General features: G+C 41.4%; 1 protein-coding gene across 1 annotated transcript in view; it reads left to right on the forward strand.

The window, feature by feature from the left end:
- nlgn2b (neuroligin 2b) overlaps positions 1 to 15,724 on the forward strand; it is a 64,439-nt gene that overhangs the window by 29,160 nt on the left and 19,555 nt on the right. Inside the window, exons 3-4 of the mRNA XM_038709478.1 lie at positions 7,793 to 7,846; positions 12,604 to 12,753. Coding sequence (XP_038565406.1) covers positions 7,793 to 7,846; positions 12,604 to 12,753 — 204 coding nt within the window. The remainder of the gene's footprint in view (positions 1 to 7,792; positions 7,847 to 12,603; positions 12,754 to 15,724) is intronic.

Raw genomic sequence — 15,724 nt, forward strand, 5'->3', positions numbered from 1 at the left:
TTAATTGCTAAAATATCAAGTATGATTGGGGTATAAAGCGAGACCAAAGCACCAGAGATGCTGTGAAAAAGATAGAAGAGCGACTGGGAAAAAAGATGATGAAATGCTTTTTAACTACTCTTAGTAAATAACAGACAGTGTACCTACATGGAATGAGAGGAGACTGTGTGTATGCTGTATAGTACATATGTCACATACTCACAGAGAGGATGATGCAGAAGCTCCAGTGTTATTCCCAGGGGAGAAGGTGTGCAAATGAGTGAGACTGATTTTACATGTAGTCCTGTCCGCTTGTCAGAATCTGTCACTTATTGTCAGGGGTCACTGCTTACACAAGACTGATGCCGTCCCCAAGGATATGTTTAGCCTTGTGTGTGAGAGAGAAATAGAGACAGAAGGAGGGTGAAGTGCCCCTGAAAACACACTACATTTTACACATAACGGCAGTCAAAATACTGTGTTTGTTTACATGGTGTTAGACTAACGATTATGTTAGAAGTACCAGCTTTTGAAGCCCCTGAAAACTTGTATTTTGCTATGACGTTCAATTTTCAGGACTAAATAAACAACAATTAAAGTGGAAAATTGGGGCAAAAAACTTCTTAGTGAGTGTGGTTTGATCAGATTTGATTGGTAGTGTTCATTTATAAACATATTTTAAGCATAGCAACGTCAAACAACGTCACAACTGATTTAAACCTCAACACAGTCCTCTTGCTGGAGATGCCACTGTTCATGTCCTCAAAGACAAATTATCTGTCTTTAGCTCAGCATTAAAGTTTTTAGCCACACCTGGGACGGATATCTGGGGATGGCAATGTCCAGATTGAATGCATGGATTGCCAGGGAATATTGTATAGACATACATGGTCCCCAGACGATAAATACCTCTGACTTTGCTAGTCTCCTGACCTTTCCTTTAGCGTGTTTTCAGGGAAATGTATTAATTAAGAAAGATGCCATAAAATTCGTACATTCATGTCTCCTTGATGAATTTTCCTATTGACTGTGATGATGCCCTGACTGTTCCTTACAATGAGGTGACATGTGGTTATGAGAGAGAATTCTCACCAAGTATTTGATGAAACATCATGAGATTTGCTACAGAGATCCATACTCTCTTGCGATGAATTGTAATAACTTTGGTGGTCTCTTTTAATTCAGAGCTCTCTACTGCTCAAAATTTTATTTGTCCAATATTTGGGTTCATTCAAATCCCTCCAAAAATAATCACTTCTGTTGATACATTGTTTAGTGCTAAGTAGCAATACTCAGAATGCCAAACTAAGACGATGAACATGGTAAACATCATACCTGCTAAACATCAGCATGTTAGCATTGTCAGCAAGTAAAGCCTCACAAAGCTGCTCTTAGTTAGTTTAGTTTCAGCTGGACTAAGCTGTTTTAGCTAGTATGTAAGCTTGCTAACTTGGTACCAGTGGGTTATGGTCAAGCAAGGGAGGACGATGGTGCTGTATTGTGCTGTGTTTGGCATGGAGCAGCTGTATTGCCACTCATCGCGGTTCTAGGTGGGCCAAAATGAATTGGCAGCACAGAATCCTATAAAGTCTGAATCTAAATGTTTGGCTTTGGTTATTTGGATTTTGACACATTTAATCTCCACAGTACAACATTATGCATTATCTTCCCATTCTACCTGAAGTCACACACCTATATGATATATCTGTTTCAAACCTGGAAATACTCTCACTGAACATGTACTCTGCGATATTGTTTGGACAAAAGAAAATTTGCAGCTCTTTTCTTTCTGCATCTGTTCACCCCTCCTGCTTTCTCCTCCCTGAAATCATCCTTGTCTCTACTCCTCTCTTCTCTCCTCCATCTTTATGCAGATGGCTGTAGAAGGGGTCACTGTTCTGAATGCAAATCAGCTTCGTGCCCTTCCCTAACAGGCCACTATGTAGTCTGCTACTTTTTCAACACAAATGAAATTCAAATAACTTCTTAGAATAATGTAAATAACACAAATGGTCTTGTTGATTGAACAGTGAGTTTTACATTCTCCCTTTGTCTCTCTCTCACACCCTACCTCCTTCTACAGTGTTCCACTCTAACTCTCCTGTGTGGCCAGGCTTCTAAGCAAGAGTACTGTCTCACTGCATTCCCATTTCCTCAAGACACTGCTCAGCCAAGGGTCTAAAATCCTTCATTTTTATTGCCGCTAGAGCAGCCATTTACCGTGCTCTTTATTAAAAACCATATTTCAGGAGGCAGGACAGTGGAGGCAAGGATGGAGCTGGAGGCTGGGGGCACAGTAGAAGAGATGGAGATGCAGAAGGATAGGACTGCATGTGCTGGAAGCTGCTGCCTGGATACAGGGGGGGTTGAACTGAAGCTGTGTCTGACACCTTGTCAAGCAGACAGGCCACCGTAGACATGACATACTGCAGCTTCATCCCGTTTACTGCACTGAGGAAATGGAGAGGGACAGGAGACAGCTTGCGCTCTGGCCACTAGCTCACTGAACCGAACAGAAATGCTGTTGACTGAGAGATGGAGCTGCATTAGGTCAAACAGTACTGGGAAAACCAGAGCTAAATGCTCCTGTGGAGGCCAATGTATTTCAGTGACCAGTGGCCCATTACATAATTTGACCATCAACTTACCGGCAGGCCTCTCTACTGAGGCAGATGGGAAAGATGTTTTTGACTCTAAAAAGTGTGTTTGTGTTTCCCTTTTGGCTATATCCTACTTCTTGCCTTGTCTAAAGCATTGTAGTCTTTCTTCAAAGGTCAGAAGTTCATTGTCAGAAGTCAAGACCTAGATATTCTCTCTGTCTCTCAATTCAATTCAAATATATATATATATATATAAAATGCAAATCTTTATTTGATATATTTTGATATATTGGGTTTATGCTTATTATCCTTTCTTTTTTATTATTCGTAAATGCTTTTTCTTTTTTTTACCCAGATAACAACCACTTATGGTCTTGGTCACATCAGCATGTAGTAATGCTGTCAATTTCTGCGAAGGGTGCCAGCAGTAAGATACAGTAGTCACAATATGCTAACAACTAATACTGAAATTATTAATCTATTAGTCAGACAATTAAAATATTGCTAACAAGTATTTGACAATCAATGAATTGTTTAAGTCATTTATTGCTTTGCTGCTTTTCTCAGTTTTATGTTTAATGGGATACAACAATACAGTGAAGACATTTTTTGCCCCAAAGGTCAACTTTATTGCAACATGTCTTGGAAAAACACTTGCTTGGCCATTATTCAACACCATAACTCACTGAATATAGTTCATTTCTGTTTTCCATTTTTGTAATTGCTTTTAGATTACTGTATATTGTCTGCTACATAGCAGAAGGGAGTTACAAACTCAACTTTACAACCTGTTGTAATGTAACAAATAAATCTACCTTGTACCCTTTACCTTAAACAGATGGGGGATTGTGACTAGAGATGTGCAATACAACTTACTTGCTATACGATCCAAGTAATACCCAAGCTGGTATTGCCGATACAGATATCGATACTTTTTACATATTTTATTTCTAGTTTAATGTGACCATTGTGACATGACCATTCATCCTAGAGCCGGAAACGTTGGAATCTGAAATATTTGTACTTTAGTACACAGGACGCAGGTGACACTTTTGACTCAAAGGTCATTGTGACCTCAAAATAGGTTTTTAGCCATCATTTAAAAATTAATTGGGTGATTCCAAATTTCACACACATGTTGACTCACAATGAGCTAGCACAGGACGGACTTTCCTACATCTCATCATCTCGTTGGAGGCAGGGCTCCATTCCTATGAAAGCTGCTAAGTGGCGCATGAAGTCAAAGAATTTTGACTTCCGGTTATAAAATTACCCAGATTTTCCACACAGCTTCCTCATTGTGTGGCCCCACTTTATTTAAATTTTTTAATTTTTTTATTTAACCTTTATTTAACCAGGTGCATCCCATTGCGATTGCAAGGGTGACCTGGCCAAGACAGGCAGCAGCATATAAAAAATACAAACACATAGGTACAGACAAATAACACTGGTAAGCTAACATTTCAGAAAATCATTTTAAATAATTTTCACAATCTAAGAACATTTACATATTAAGACATCTGCCTCTAAGTCTTTCATTTTGGATTTAAATGCGTTTAGCGAGTTTAATTCAGTGAGTTTCAAGTCCTTTTGCAACGTATGCTGAGGGTGTAGAATACATAAATGCCTTCTTTCCCGTTTCCATACGGGTATTTGGCACAGAGAGCATAAAGAAGTCCTGAGAACGCAAAGAGTGTCGCCCATTACTTTTCTGCATGATATGAACACATAGGGAGCTTGGCAGCAAATTACAAATTGCCTTGTATATGAAATTGTACCAATGACATAGCCTTCGGGTAGCCAGAGGAGGCCATTCTACCTGAGAGTAGAGCTCACAGTGGTGAGTCAGCGCTTTACAATTTGTAATAGACCTCAAGGAAGCATGGTAAGCTGTGTCGATCATATGAAGACTGTGCAGAGGTATACATATATTCAAAATCACCATAGTCCAGAACAGATAAAAAAGTGGTTGCCACAAGTCGCTTTTTTACATTAAAAGAAAAATACAACTTATTATATCAATAGACCCAGATGTTTGTAGGAGTTAACAACCTCTATTTCACTTCCCCCCGGAGTGACAACCGGAGGGATGTTTTGTGGCCTGGTCCTGGATGTGGTAAACAACATAAGTTTGGTGGTCGGTAATTCTAGTTGTTACTAAAAAAGATTTGGTGACGCAGGTGAATTAAGTCTTAAGGTGAAGTCTGATGATCCACTACAAAGAGAGACTGTCTGTTTGAATGGATCCTATCCTCACCTATAGGTTAGCTCTTTATTAGACATTAAAAAAACAAATAAAATCAGAGTAATCTCCATTAAGTGGTGAGGTGTGGTTTTAGAGTGGTGCTAAGTAGTGGGGAAGTGCTGACAATATGGCGGACTAATGTGCCCTTTTATCCATTACCGGTCTGTCTACCTGTTTGCTGTGTGGTGCAGGACCAACTACTGTACTATCTCCATCTGTGTCAGGAAGTGCTCTCTGGATCAGGCGCCGGCGTGGTGGTACTCAGAGGATGCAGCAAATCCATTCAGCATTGATCCTTTTCCATTTAGACGGACGATAAACATTTTATATCAGGAAACCATATTCATATAGAGAGATGGGTGAAAATGCAGCATTATAATGGTGGAGTGCAGTGATCCGGGCAGGTTCCTACCTGCTTCAAGACAGCCACCATCATTCCTGTACCTAAAAAGTCTGCAGTGTCCAGTCTGAACGACTACCGCCCTGTGGCTCTCACCCCCATTCTGATGAAGTGCTTTGAGAAACCGGTTCTTCAGCACATAAAGAACAACATCCCAGCCAGCCTGCACCCTCACCAGTTTGCTTTCAGAACCAACAGATCCAAAGAGGATGCCATCTCCACTGCCCTCCACTCAGCCCTCACACACCTTGAGAAAAACAACACCTCCATCAGAATGCTGTTTGTGGATTTCAGCTCAGCTCAGCATTCAACACAATCTTCCCCATGAAACTGATCAGCAAACTCAGCACTCTGGGTTTAAATACAACGCTCTGCAACTGGATATTGGACTTCCTCACAAACAGACCCCAGACAGTTCCTTCACCTAGTACTCAACACCGGAGCCCCCCAGGGCTGTGTGCTCTGCCACCTCCTGTTCATGCTGTACACCCACAACTGCATTCTCCGACATGGAGAGAACTCTGTTGTGAAGTTTGTAGATGACACCACCATCATCATCATCATCCAGATTTCAAACAACAATGAGACTTCATATCAGGAGGAAATTCATAATCTTGCATAGTGGTGCTCAGAGAACAACTTACTGCTCAACATCAGCAAAACTAAGGAGCTGGTCATTGATTTCAGCGAAAAAGGAGGTTAAGACACACACTCCTGTCTACATCAGTGGAGCTGAGGTGGAGCAGGGGAACAGTTTCAGGTTCCTGGGAATCAGCATCACAGAGACCTGACATGGTCATCTCACATCTCCACACTAGTGAAGAAAGCTCAAAAACGCCTTATTTTCTTGAGTAAGCTTAAGAAGGCCAAATTCCTGTGTCAAGTTCTGGTCAGTTTTTACAGAGGAGCAATAGAAAGCATCCTGAAAACATCACAAACTGGCATGTGCATGGCCCAGGACCAGAGGGCTCTGCAGTGGGGGATTAAAACTGCTCAGAAGATCATTGGTACCTTTCTCCCGAGCATCAGTGATTGGTGAGATGAGGTGCCTGCAGAGCCCAAAGGATACTAAAGGACAGTACCCACCCAGCCACAGCCTGTTCACCCTGCTGCCTTCCGCAAATAGATATGGAAGTTTCAGCTGCCACACCACCAGAGCAGCTTTTTTCCCCAAGCTATCGGGCTCTTAAACTCAAATTCATCCACAGCACTGCTCCACTGAATATTGTTAATTTCTGTTTACCATTTTTAGAATTGCTTATGTATTAATGTAAAATGTTTGCTATGTAGCAGAAGGGAGTTACAGAACTCAATTTCATTATATAACCTGTTATATTGTGACACCTATGTCTCCTTTTGTCAATAGATGCAAAGCATTGTGAAAATTGTATATGCCATCACTTCAGAATCAGAATCAGAATCAGAACTTCCCCACTACTTTACTGTGAGGTTACCACAGCAGCACATTAACAGAGCGATAACACCTTGGTAACCCAACGTATAGTATTCTTTTAAATGAGACGCTGTAACGCCTCTCCAGCAGAGAGCAGGAAACATGCAGCCAGGTGGGTACAAGGAGGACAGCAACAGTTGATAAGGACACTGTTAGCATGCTTTGTGTGGCGTTAATGTGTGTGAGGCTGCATGTGTGAACGTGAGTGTGTTGTAATGGATTTCTCGAAGACATGCGCATGGAGACAGTGACTGAGAATGACACAAAACGAATTGGTAATTGGGGGCTGATGGAAAGCTGCGCTGATGGAAACCAAGAAATAACAAATTAATGGGATCCTTATCAGTTAAGACTTACAGAGGTTGACGTGCCAGGGCATTGGTTGGTCACTGATAAATGCTTGTTGTTGGTCATGCCCTGTGGGGCATTTAACTGTCATTAGCATTAAAGCTTAATGTTGAGCTCCTCTTTGACCTTGTTGAGGGAAGCCTTCGCAGGTGGTGTAAATATCAAACACAGCTCTCTCTTAACTAATTTGGTAGGAAAGACTCACATTTCCGGCTCTATGCCGTCATTTCTCTGTGCACAATGTGTGTATCTGGTCACATGTATTCAGGATGAGTATCTGTGCCAGCCCCTGTGTGTGTAGGTGTGTAATGTTTTGACAGTCTGAGTTGTGCAGGGACATTTGCTCTAGGACTGCAACGCTGTCCTAAGCTGGAGCAGGATACAGAGTATCTTGGCATTCCTTTGCTTTTTCTGACCCAAGAGAGTGATGGCTTGATTCTGCTCATTGATTTTTCTTTACAAAGCAGCAGTGTGTCAGGACTGATTGGAAGAAGGGTTGAGGAGAAGTGGCCCCTGGGGTCATTTACGAGGCAGTGCGTGACTAGATCCTAAGCATTTAAAACAGATGAGTCTGGGGTTGTCTTTTCAGGAAACAGTGTGTAATTCTTGTAAACAGTTTGTCTTCAGCTGTACGCAGTCCCTGAAACGTAACAGAGCAGAACATCTCATCTTTGCTATTTTTCTCTTTTAATCTTCTCTTGTTTTTCTGCAAATGCAATCTTTTGAATTTTGTCTTTTGTCTCCACCCCCCCTTTTCTGAACCTTAGGTCCGCTCACAAAAAAACATGATGAGTCTACAATGAACAGACCAAGGGATGAAGGTATTTTAATTGCATGTTTTTTTAATCTTCGTGCTCCATTTTTCAATCTCTGTGGGGAATGCTGTGTTTGTATCTGTATTCATCTTAGACTCATCACTCTATGTGCACATTACATTGTCCATTGTTAACTGCTTTTAGTAGCACACAAATATGTCATTCCCTCTCACTGGCACGCTTTTAGCTAAAATGCATAAAGAGCTCCATACTAAATAGTTGTTCTTGATTCCCCCCGTCACAAACGCTGCTCTTTGGGTACTTGCACGGGGAGCTAATTTACTTTCCTGTCTCGGTTGCTATGTGGTTGATCAACCACACGCTGATGTTCTGACTATCCTGTGTGATGCATCACTGAAAATCAATATTCAGCCCTTTTTCACCTGCGCTTTTATTCTTGTACTAAAGTCCTTATGAAACGGTCTGCTAAAATATTGTCCTTCATAGTGTTATTGGGATTTCTCCAGTTCTTCATTTTTAAAGTAGGAGAAATTGGAGGATTTCTGCATATTTCTGCCATTGCTGTACATTTTCAAGTTCACTGCAGTCAAATGGAGATGCTCTCATTACTCTTTACTGATGCAGCCAAAATCTATTCAGACAGTGTGCGCATGTTTCTGTACACGTGCCCAGACATACTGTATATTACATAGCATTATGCACACACAGAGTGTGTTACATTTCCATGTGTGCATGTGTCTACTCAAGCACAGTGCATGTGCAAATCTGTGCCTGAGTGCATGTGCTCTAATTTGTGCCAATGTGTGTGGTTGTTGTTTTTTTTGTTTTTTTGAGCTCTGTGCTATTTGGGTATTGAATTCTCTCTTCCTTGCATCTCTAATTGGTATGGTTTAAAAAGAGACAGATGTAGCTAATCCAATTGTGTGGTTTCTTAACAGTAAAAACAGAAGGAAGGATTCATGCAGGATTGCCGAGGATAGGAGCAGAATGATAGAATAGAGATGAAAGAAAAGGAAAAGCTGAGCACTGCGAGAGCACAGGGGAGGGCAATGAGGGGGAGAGAAGGGAAAAAATAGTCATAATGAAGACAAGTGCATTATGAAATGACATTTATAGAGCTTTGAAAGTGAGAGAGAGATGTAGAAAAAGAGAGATTGAGGGGGTGGATGAGTAGGAAACCGGTAGAGCTTGACATTTGCCAACACCTGACGGTTCTTGACAGGATGAGGAGTGCTCGGGTAGGCCTGAATTCCTCACTGAATTGTTCAGGTATGGATTGGACACAGGTTCCCAAACATTGTTGGAAAATACTATAATAGCATCATGTTTTTGTTTGCAAGAAACTGCATAGCTCGGGCGCTGGTTTGGGTGTAAAAACTAAGCGCTTAGTCAGGCAAAAACTTTTCCGCCCAAATCAATTGAGATTTCCATAAGAGTGAATGAGAGAGGACCAGAATAGTGGAAAAGTAGAAAGTAGGCAGTTTCTATTGGAAGGTAAGACATTACATTGAGAATAGATGTAATGGAGCGGGGTAGTATCGGGTTAGGTAGAAACTAGCGCGAATAATATGCCAGTGTTTTAGAGGCAGGCAGGCGAGACAGTGACCTCCTTATTGGCTGTACAGGCCTTTGATTTAGGCAGAATGAAACACTTTGAACCTACACCCCTAATCACCTCTCTGTTTGTGCGGAGCCCCTTCCTTCCTTCCCTCTCTTCACACATTTAACTTTGTTTCCATCTTTCTCTTATTTATGTTTTTTATAACACTATATTGCAAATAAACCATCTCATGCAAATGGAGCGCTATCTTCACATTTTTTATTATCACTGGACAAATGCCCGTATTCTCACCAAAATACCTATACCATGTGTCCAGCTTTTGATTAATGTAAACTAGACATGTTGTTTTAAATCTTACCTGATGAACATCTGAAACCCCAAAAATGTTGTCATGATGAGATAGACTGCAAGAAGTTTTCTTCTTTTACGCCACTTGGACCTTTTCCTATCCAACTTTCATTAAGGCATTGTAGGTATGCATGAGCTTTTTATCTTTTATTCCAAAGTGAATGGATTCTTATTTCCATTTAGTTTAAGTTTTTTTTTTTTGGCTTACTCTTAGCCTTTATTGGGCTTAGCAAATATTTCAGTTATAACTTTTAATTTTTCTGAGATTTCAGTGGTTCTGAATTATTAGACAAAATATCTTTTCAGCCTCTCTTTTATTCCCAGTGTGCCAATTTACCAAAGCTGAAAGTGAAACAAAAGTTAAGTCCGTTTTCAGTCAAAGGTCGCAGTTGAAGTTTCATAGTTATGCACTTCATACAGTAATGACCTTGATGTCTTATAACACCATGTGATTACTTTGTGAACTTTGTGTAACCTCAGTGGTCAAACAACTTAGGTGCATTGGGGCTCAATAAAAATCTCAACAGAGCTGTAGTTGTTAAATACTAACATAACTGGTAGATCTATCATAGGTAAAGTTGCAAGCTGCTGTACAGTACAACAACAGATATTCATTTCACTTGGACAAAAACAAAAACACTATTGCAGCTCAGCCTTTTAGAAAAAACAATGAATGAAAGCCTCAATGGATAAATACATTTTCTGCTCAAGGCTAATGGAGCAGAGGCTAGCTTGAAAAGGGGGCTCCCTATTAACTTAAAGGCACAATCCGTCATCCAAATGTAAACAAAAGAATCACCCCACCACCTCTTAGAAACTCTCCTGTCACTACTCAGCTCAACTCATCTTTATCTAGTAGGACTTTCAATACAGTTGATCCAAAGAGCTGACAGAGACAGAGAAAAAACAAAACTACCAAACAAACTAAACATCTACTAAATTTAAATTTAAAAGGAACTCCTCCGATTTTACACATCAGAGTCTATTATCATGTGTTGAGGAGTACGTGGTGTCACTTGAGTCTACATCTTTTGGCGCCAAAGACTTCAAGTTGAAAATGAACAGATCTCTGCAGCACCTCCCCACCTCATCTCTCTTGAGGCTAGTGGCTTGAGGCTACATTAGCCGCTGCTAGTGTTAACTTATCTGAATCGCCAACCCATCTGGCAGTCAAGTTGCATTGTGGATAATGTAGGTGCCAGGTTTGGAAAAGGAGGAAGACTGTGTGGAATTAAAAAGACTATATACGGCTCCCCTGCGTTGATTTTTATCCCTTGTGACCATCGTGAAGCAAACAGGTAAGTTAGTAAGTAAAATAGTAACTTCAAAGTTACAAAAATACTGACTGGACCTTTTAAATGGCTGCTACATGTCTTAGCCTAAGTTCCTTGTCTCAGGTTTACCGTGAGTGCCAAGTGGGGGCTGATGACGGCCTGCTGATATGTCATTCCTCTATACTGTCCTGGTAATGCCGGGATAATTGAACTTGTTTACATATCCTCTGGGAAATCAGCCCAGATTCAGAATACACCAGAGGAGAGAAGGAAAAGAGCAGCGCATCAGAATGTACGATTGAACATTTTTATTTTTAGACGGTCTACTTTCGTCATACGTACGATCTATAAAAGATGTCTGCATGTGTGAAGCCATATGTGCCATCTTTCCATGTTCGTGCCTGTGTGTGTGTGATTGTGAGTGACGCACCCGAGTGCATGTGTAACCTGAGATTCAGGTGGTGATGCAGGCGGGTGTGCAAATACGTGAGTAGAATTTGTTACCAGGGCAACAGGCATTCAGTGAGTCCAATGGAATGGCTGGTGCAGTTCTATTAGCGAGAAGCAGTTTCCATAGCGACTCAACATCGCAGCTGCCTATGCAAGAGTGTGTGTGTGTGTGTGTGTGTGTGTGTGTGTGTGAATACGGTGTGAATCCTGTGTGAATCTGAGTGTTCATTAGCGTACCTCGCTATGTATGACTTGCTTTGTAACATTTCATCCTTGCAATCATGTTTTTTTTTTTGGTTAGAACCTCCCATCCATGTCTCTACCCCTGTCGGTTCTCTCATACTGCCCTATTTTCATCTCCTTCCTCTCTCTTCTTCTTTGTTCCCTCCTTTATCTCTCTCTCTCTCTCTCTCTCTCTCTCTCTCTCTCTCTCTCCCATCTCTGAGTACTGAAGCTCATCAGGGTAAACAGATGCTGTGGCTGTTATTTATGTTTCCACTTGGTCTGGCTTTCATACAAATTATCCACAGGCCCTGCACAGTGCAGACACTCAGCCTAACTGGGCTGCACTGGCAGCTCTCTCAACCTTATCCACACTCAGACACTCAGACCATACCACAGCCGTTGTGAGAGGGGGGGGGGCGGGGGTTGCATGGGGGTGGTGGGTTTGGGGGGCACAGACCAACAGAGTGAACCATAGCAACACACTGATGGGTACAAAGACACCAATAACAGAGAGGGCATCAGAACTGGCTGCACCATTTGCTCCACACATGGAGGGGACAGTTTAGGAAGATACCATTACTGCCCAGGACAGGGGAAACAGACATCACAGAATAAAATACAGAGGAAATGCCCAGTGGGGAAGACATGAAATACTTGCTGCCAACTTAAAGGCAGTCCACTAAAAATGTTTCATACTTAGTATCTTCATCTCCTTTTTTCTTGTGAATAACTGGCTGTAGGAGGTTACAAAAACTGCGCATGGATCTTTTTACTTAGAAGACTGCTGCAGTAATACAAATCTAGAGCTGTCAGTTGAAACTGAGTAGACAACCTGTTGCCTGTGGACCCTTAAGCTCAACAGGAGGAGAAGAGTGTGGCAAAGAATTTCAATTTGACGAATGAGCATAAAATAACCAACACCGTTGTTTTTCTGTGTTGTGCAGATATTCGGGATCGTCGCAAGAAGCCTGTGATGCTGTTCATCCACGGAGGCTCCTACATGGAGGGCTCAGGGAACATGTTTGATGGCAGCGTCCTTGCTGCCTACGGAAATGTCATTGTGGTCACCATGAACTATCGGCTCGGTGTGCTCGGTAAGTTCGGTGTGCCACACCCCGCCGGTGTTATCAGGCACGGGTGCGTCTGATGTAAATGTCTACTGACCTTGTTTGGCATATGTCACCTCACCTTGACCTTGACCAGTCCACGTGTGTTAGAAAGATGATCTCTACCATGTTTTAGAAATGGTGGCACATTGCACATATAAATGTGAAAAATAGCACTCTATGAAAAATCCCCATTTGAAAGGCATTATGATTTATGTCCCTTTCAAGTCATAAATCAACAAAGAATGGCCAAGAATGCAGGCTCCTGCAGTCCTAATAGGTCTTACTCTAAGCTAACACTAAGGCATATGAATGTCTAGATTGGCATATACTGTAAAGATGCTTTTTGAGTTTTTTACATAAAGCATTCACTCAAATGATTTCAGCAGTGTTGAAATTATTTCATTGGAAATCCTTCTTGATGTTACTCTTAAGCACAAATTAAAACTAAAATCAAGCAGCGTTGGTTCCAGCGGAGTTTCATGAATATGCATGTCATCTATTGTGAATGTTATTCTGTCATCATTTCTGTATTAGAGCTGCGGTGGGTAAGCATGTGGCAAACAACATCCATCATCAATATGGATGTTATGGAAACTAAAAACAGGAAAGTTGCATCAGTTGCACATAGACTACGCAAAAACAGGGAGAGTTAGACGCAGTCAAGAGAAAGCGGCAGATCAATTGGGCGAATCAAATGTTTGATATTCCTCAATGTGTGTATGGGTTTTCACATTTAAACATCATCAGTCATTTCACATGAAACATCACTAAACAGAGAGCATCAGTGGTCATGAGAAAACTATAGACTGCACAAGAACAAAACAATCAAAACTTCAGTGAAACATGGTGTCTTCTCTTTCAGATCCCTCTTAGGCTTCTTAAGACCCTCTTAGCCTTCTATGAGCCGGCAGGAGATACTCGTTAATCTACGATCATTTCTAACTTAGGTTACGATGCTTTGGGGATATAGTTGTTAAGATTAATAAGGTTTGTAAGTTGGATTTTACAATGATCTCAGCTTTAGAAAGCACCTTAATAGAATGTGCTTCCTTCACAAATTCCATAAATGCATTCAAACCCAGACCACACGACCACTGACCCTTCCACCCTCCTCACAGTTTTGTCTGTGCACCAGTGTCACTAAATCTGTACTTAACTCTCGTGAATGTGACTTTTCTTTGTAGTTTGAGCTGTGGTGTCCCTGCTAACGTCATAGGTTTTTCACAGATTTTTGGGCTCTGTAGAGGAGAGAATTACTGGATTTTCTCTGCAAAAAGGAAATTAACTACTATTGTAATGGACACTAACAAATGGGACCAGGAGTAATAGATAGTGTTATAAAGTGATTGTACACAGAATGTTTTAACTAAAAAAAAAAGTTGGATTTGATTTGACCTGGTTGAACCTGACTGGTACTGCTCAATTTAGGACCTGACTCAAAGCCATAGATTTCTGCTTTATTTCATCCATTGTTGACCTTTAGCTTGCAAGGCTAATGCAACACAGTGGCTCCGCTGTCTCTTTCCCTCTTCCCACAGGGCATCTAGTTGCCGCACATAGTAAAAGGCATGGATGCAGGCGATTGGCACACGACAAAGCATCAGAGTTTAGGTTGGGTAGCAGAAATCTAATACACAGCTGATAATACAGACGGTACTACATTACTCTATTACTGTTCTGGGACTTGGAAACATGTTTATGTAAAATAACAGCAAACAGTTCTAAAGTGTGATCAGTCTTGAAATCATGTACAATGAGGTCTAGTTCATCCTGCGTCATTTCTGTCACCAAAGTTGCTCAGACTTAACCAGTTATTCCATTATCTGTTCACTGAGTGTGATTTCTGTGCAGCAGCCAGCAGAGATAATGAAGCACAGACAGGTATTTACTGTGGTCACTTAGCCTGAAAATTTAATTTTTTGGGATTAATTAATTGTTGTATTAATATGCACTTGTGACTCATTATTCTTCAGAGACACCACGGACCACTTAGTGCCTTTGGTGTACATTCAGCCACTGAAAACAGAATTGAAATGTGTGTCTGTTGCTTTCAGTGTATTTTTGGATTAAGGGGTTCTATTTGTCCATTCTTTTGGAGCTTTGCAGTGCTTGCATGGCCTGTGAGTGTGGGCCGAGCTGCGCGCGTGTGTGTGTGTGTACCGAGCCCTTGTGCTGCTGGATATCATTGGAGTCAAGTATTTACATTCGCCATCATCTTTTGGAGGTGTTTGCACACAGACTATCTGTGACGGCCATTGCGTTTGCCAGGTTGGGTAATCAGATCTTGTTTATTGCATCACGCCTGTTTCAACAAATCAGAATAATGATAAACAGAGAAATGGGAGTAGTTTAGGAGGCCGTCCAAGAGTTGCATCGAGTATTAACAGAGGGTAACATGATCCAGACCGTTATTGACGGTGCCAATGGAGAGGCACAGGGACAAGGACAAACTGAGAGTTAGTGAAATGAGGACCTGGACCGGCAGCTTAAACCTGCTCTATGTGGTCTTTTTTCACAGCTGTCAGACAAATCGGGACTGTTAAGAAAATTGAGCGTGAGATTCAGTTCACAACTTTGAAATCAGGTTTGCTGAACGTAGTATGAAATTGCAGGCTGATCGAAACGCTCTTCAGCTGTATCTGTGTTTGCCGATTTACATGTAGTGCACTCATGCATTGCACAGTATGTTTATTACACTGCAACTTCCACACACAATCATTAAAGTGCATACAAAATACATACACACAGAGGTGGAGAGCGATCCTGCTGAGAGATTATGAGGGATGGCGCAGTGTCCTCGATTCCTTGAACATTGTTGAAAATTTTGGTATGTGGGCGAATGTATTCTCTCTCTCTCTCTCTGATATGCTTTAAATAGGTTACTGTACTAAGGCGATAATCCTTGTGTGTGTTTGTGTTTGTATGTTTGTGTAGCATAAGCACGCATGTTTGCCCA

This window comes from Micropterus salmoides, unplaced genomic scaffold (genome assembly GCF_014851395.1).
Source record: "Micropterus salmoides isolate LMB-PRFRI ecotype aquatic unplaced genomic scaffold, ASM1485139v1 Ms_hic_scaffold_9, whole genome shotgun sequence".
In the NCBI taxonomy this organism is placed as follows: Eukaryota; Metazoa; Chordata; class Actinopteri; order Centrarchiformes; family Centrarchidae; genus Micropterus; species Micropterus salmoides.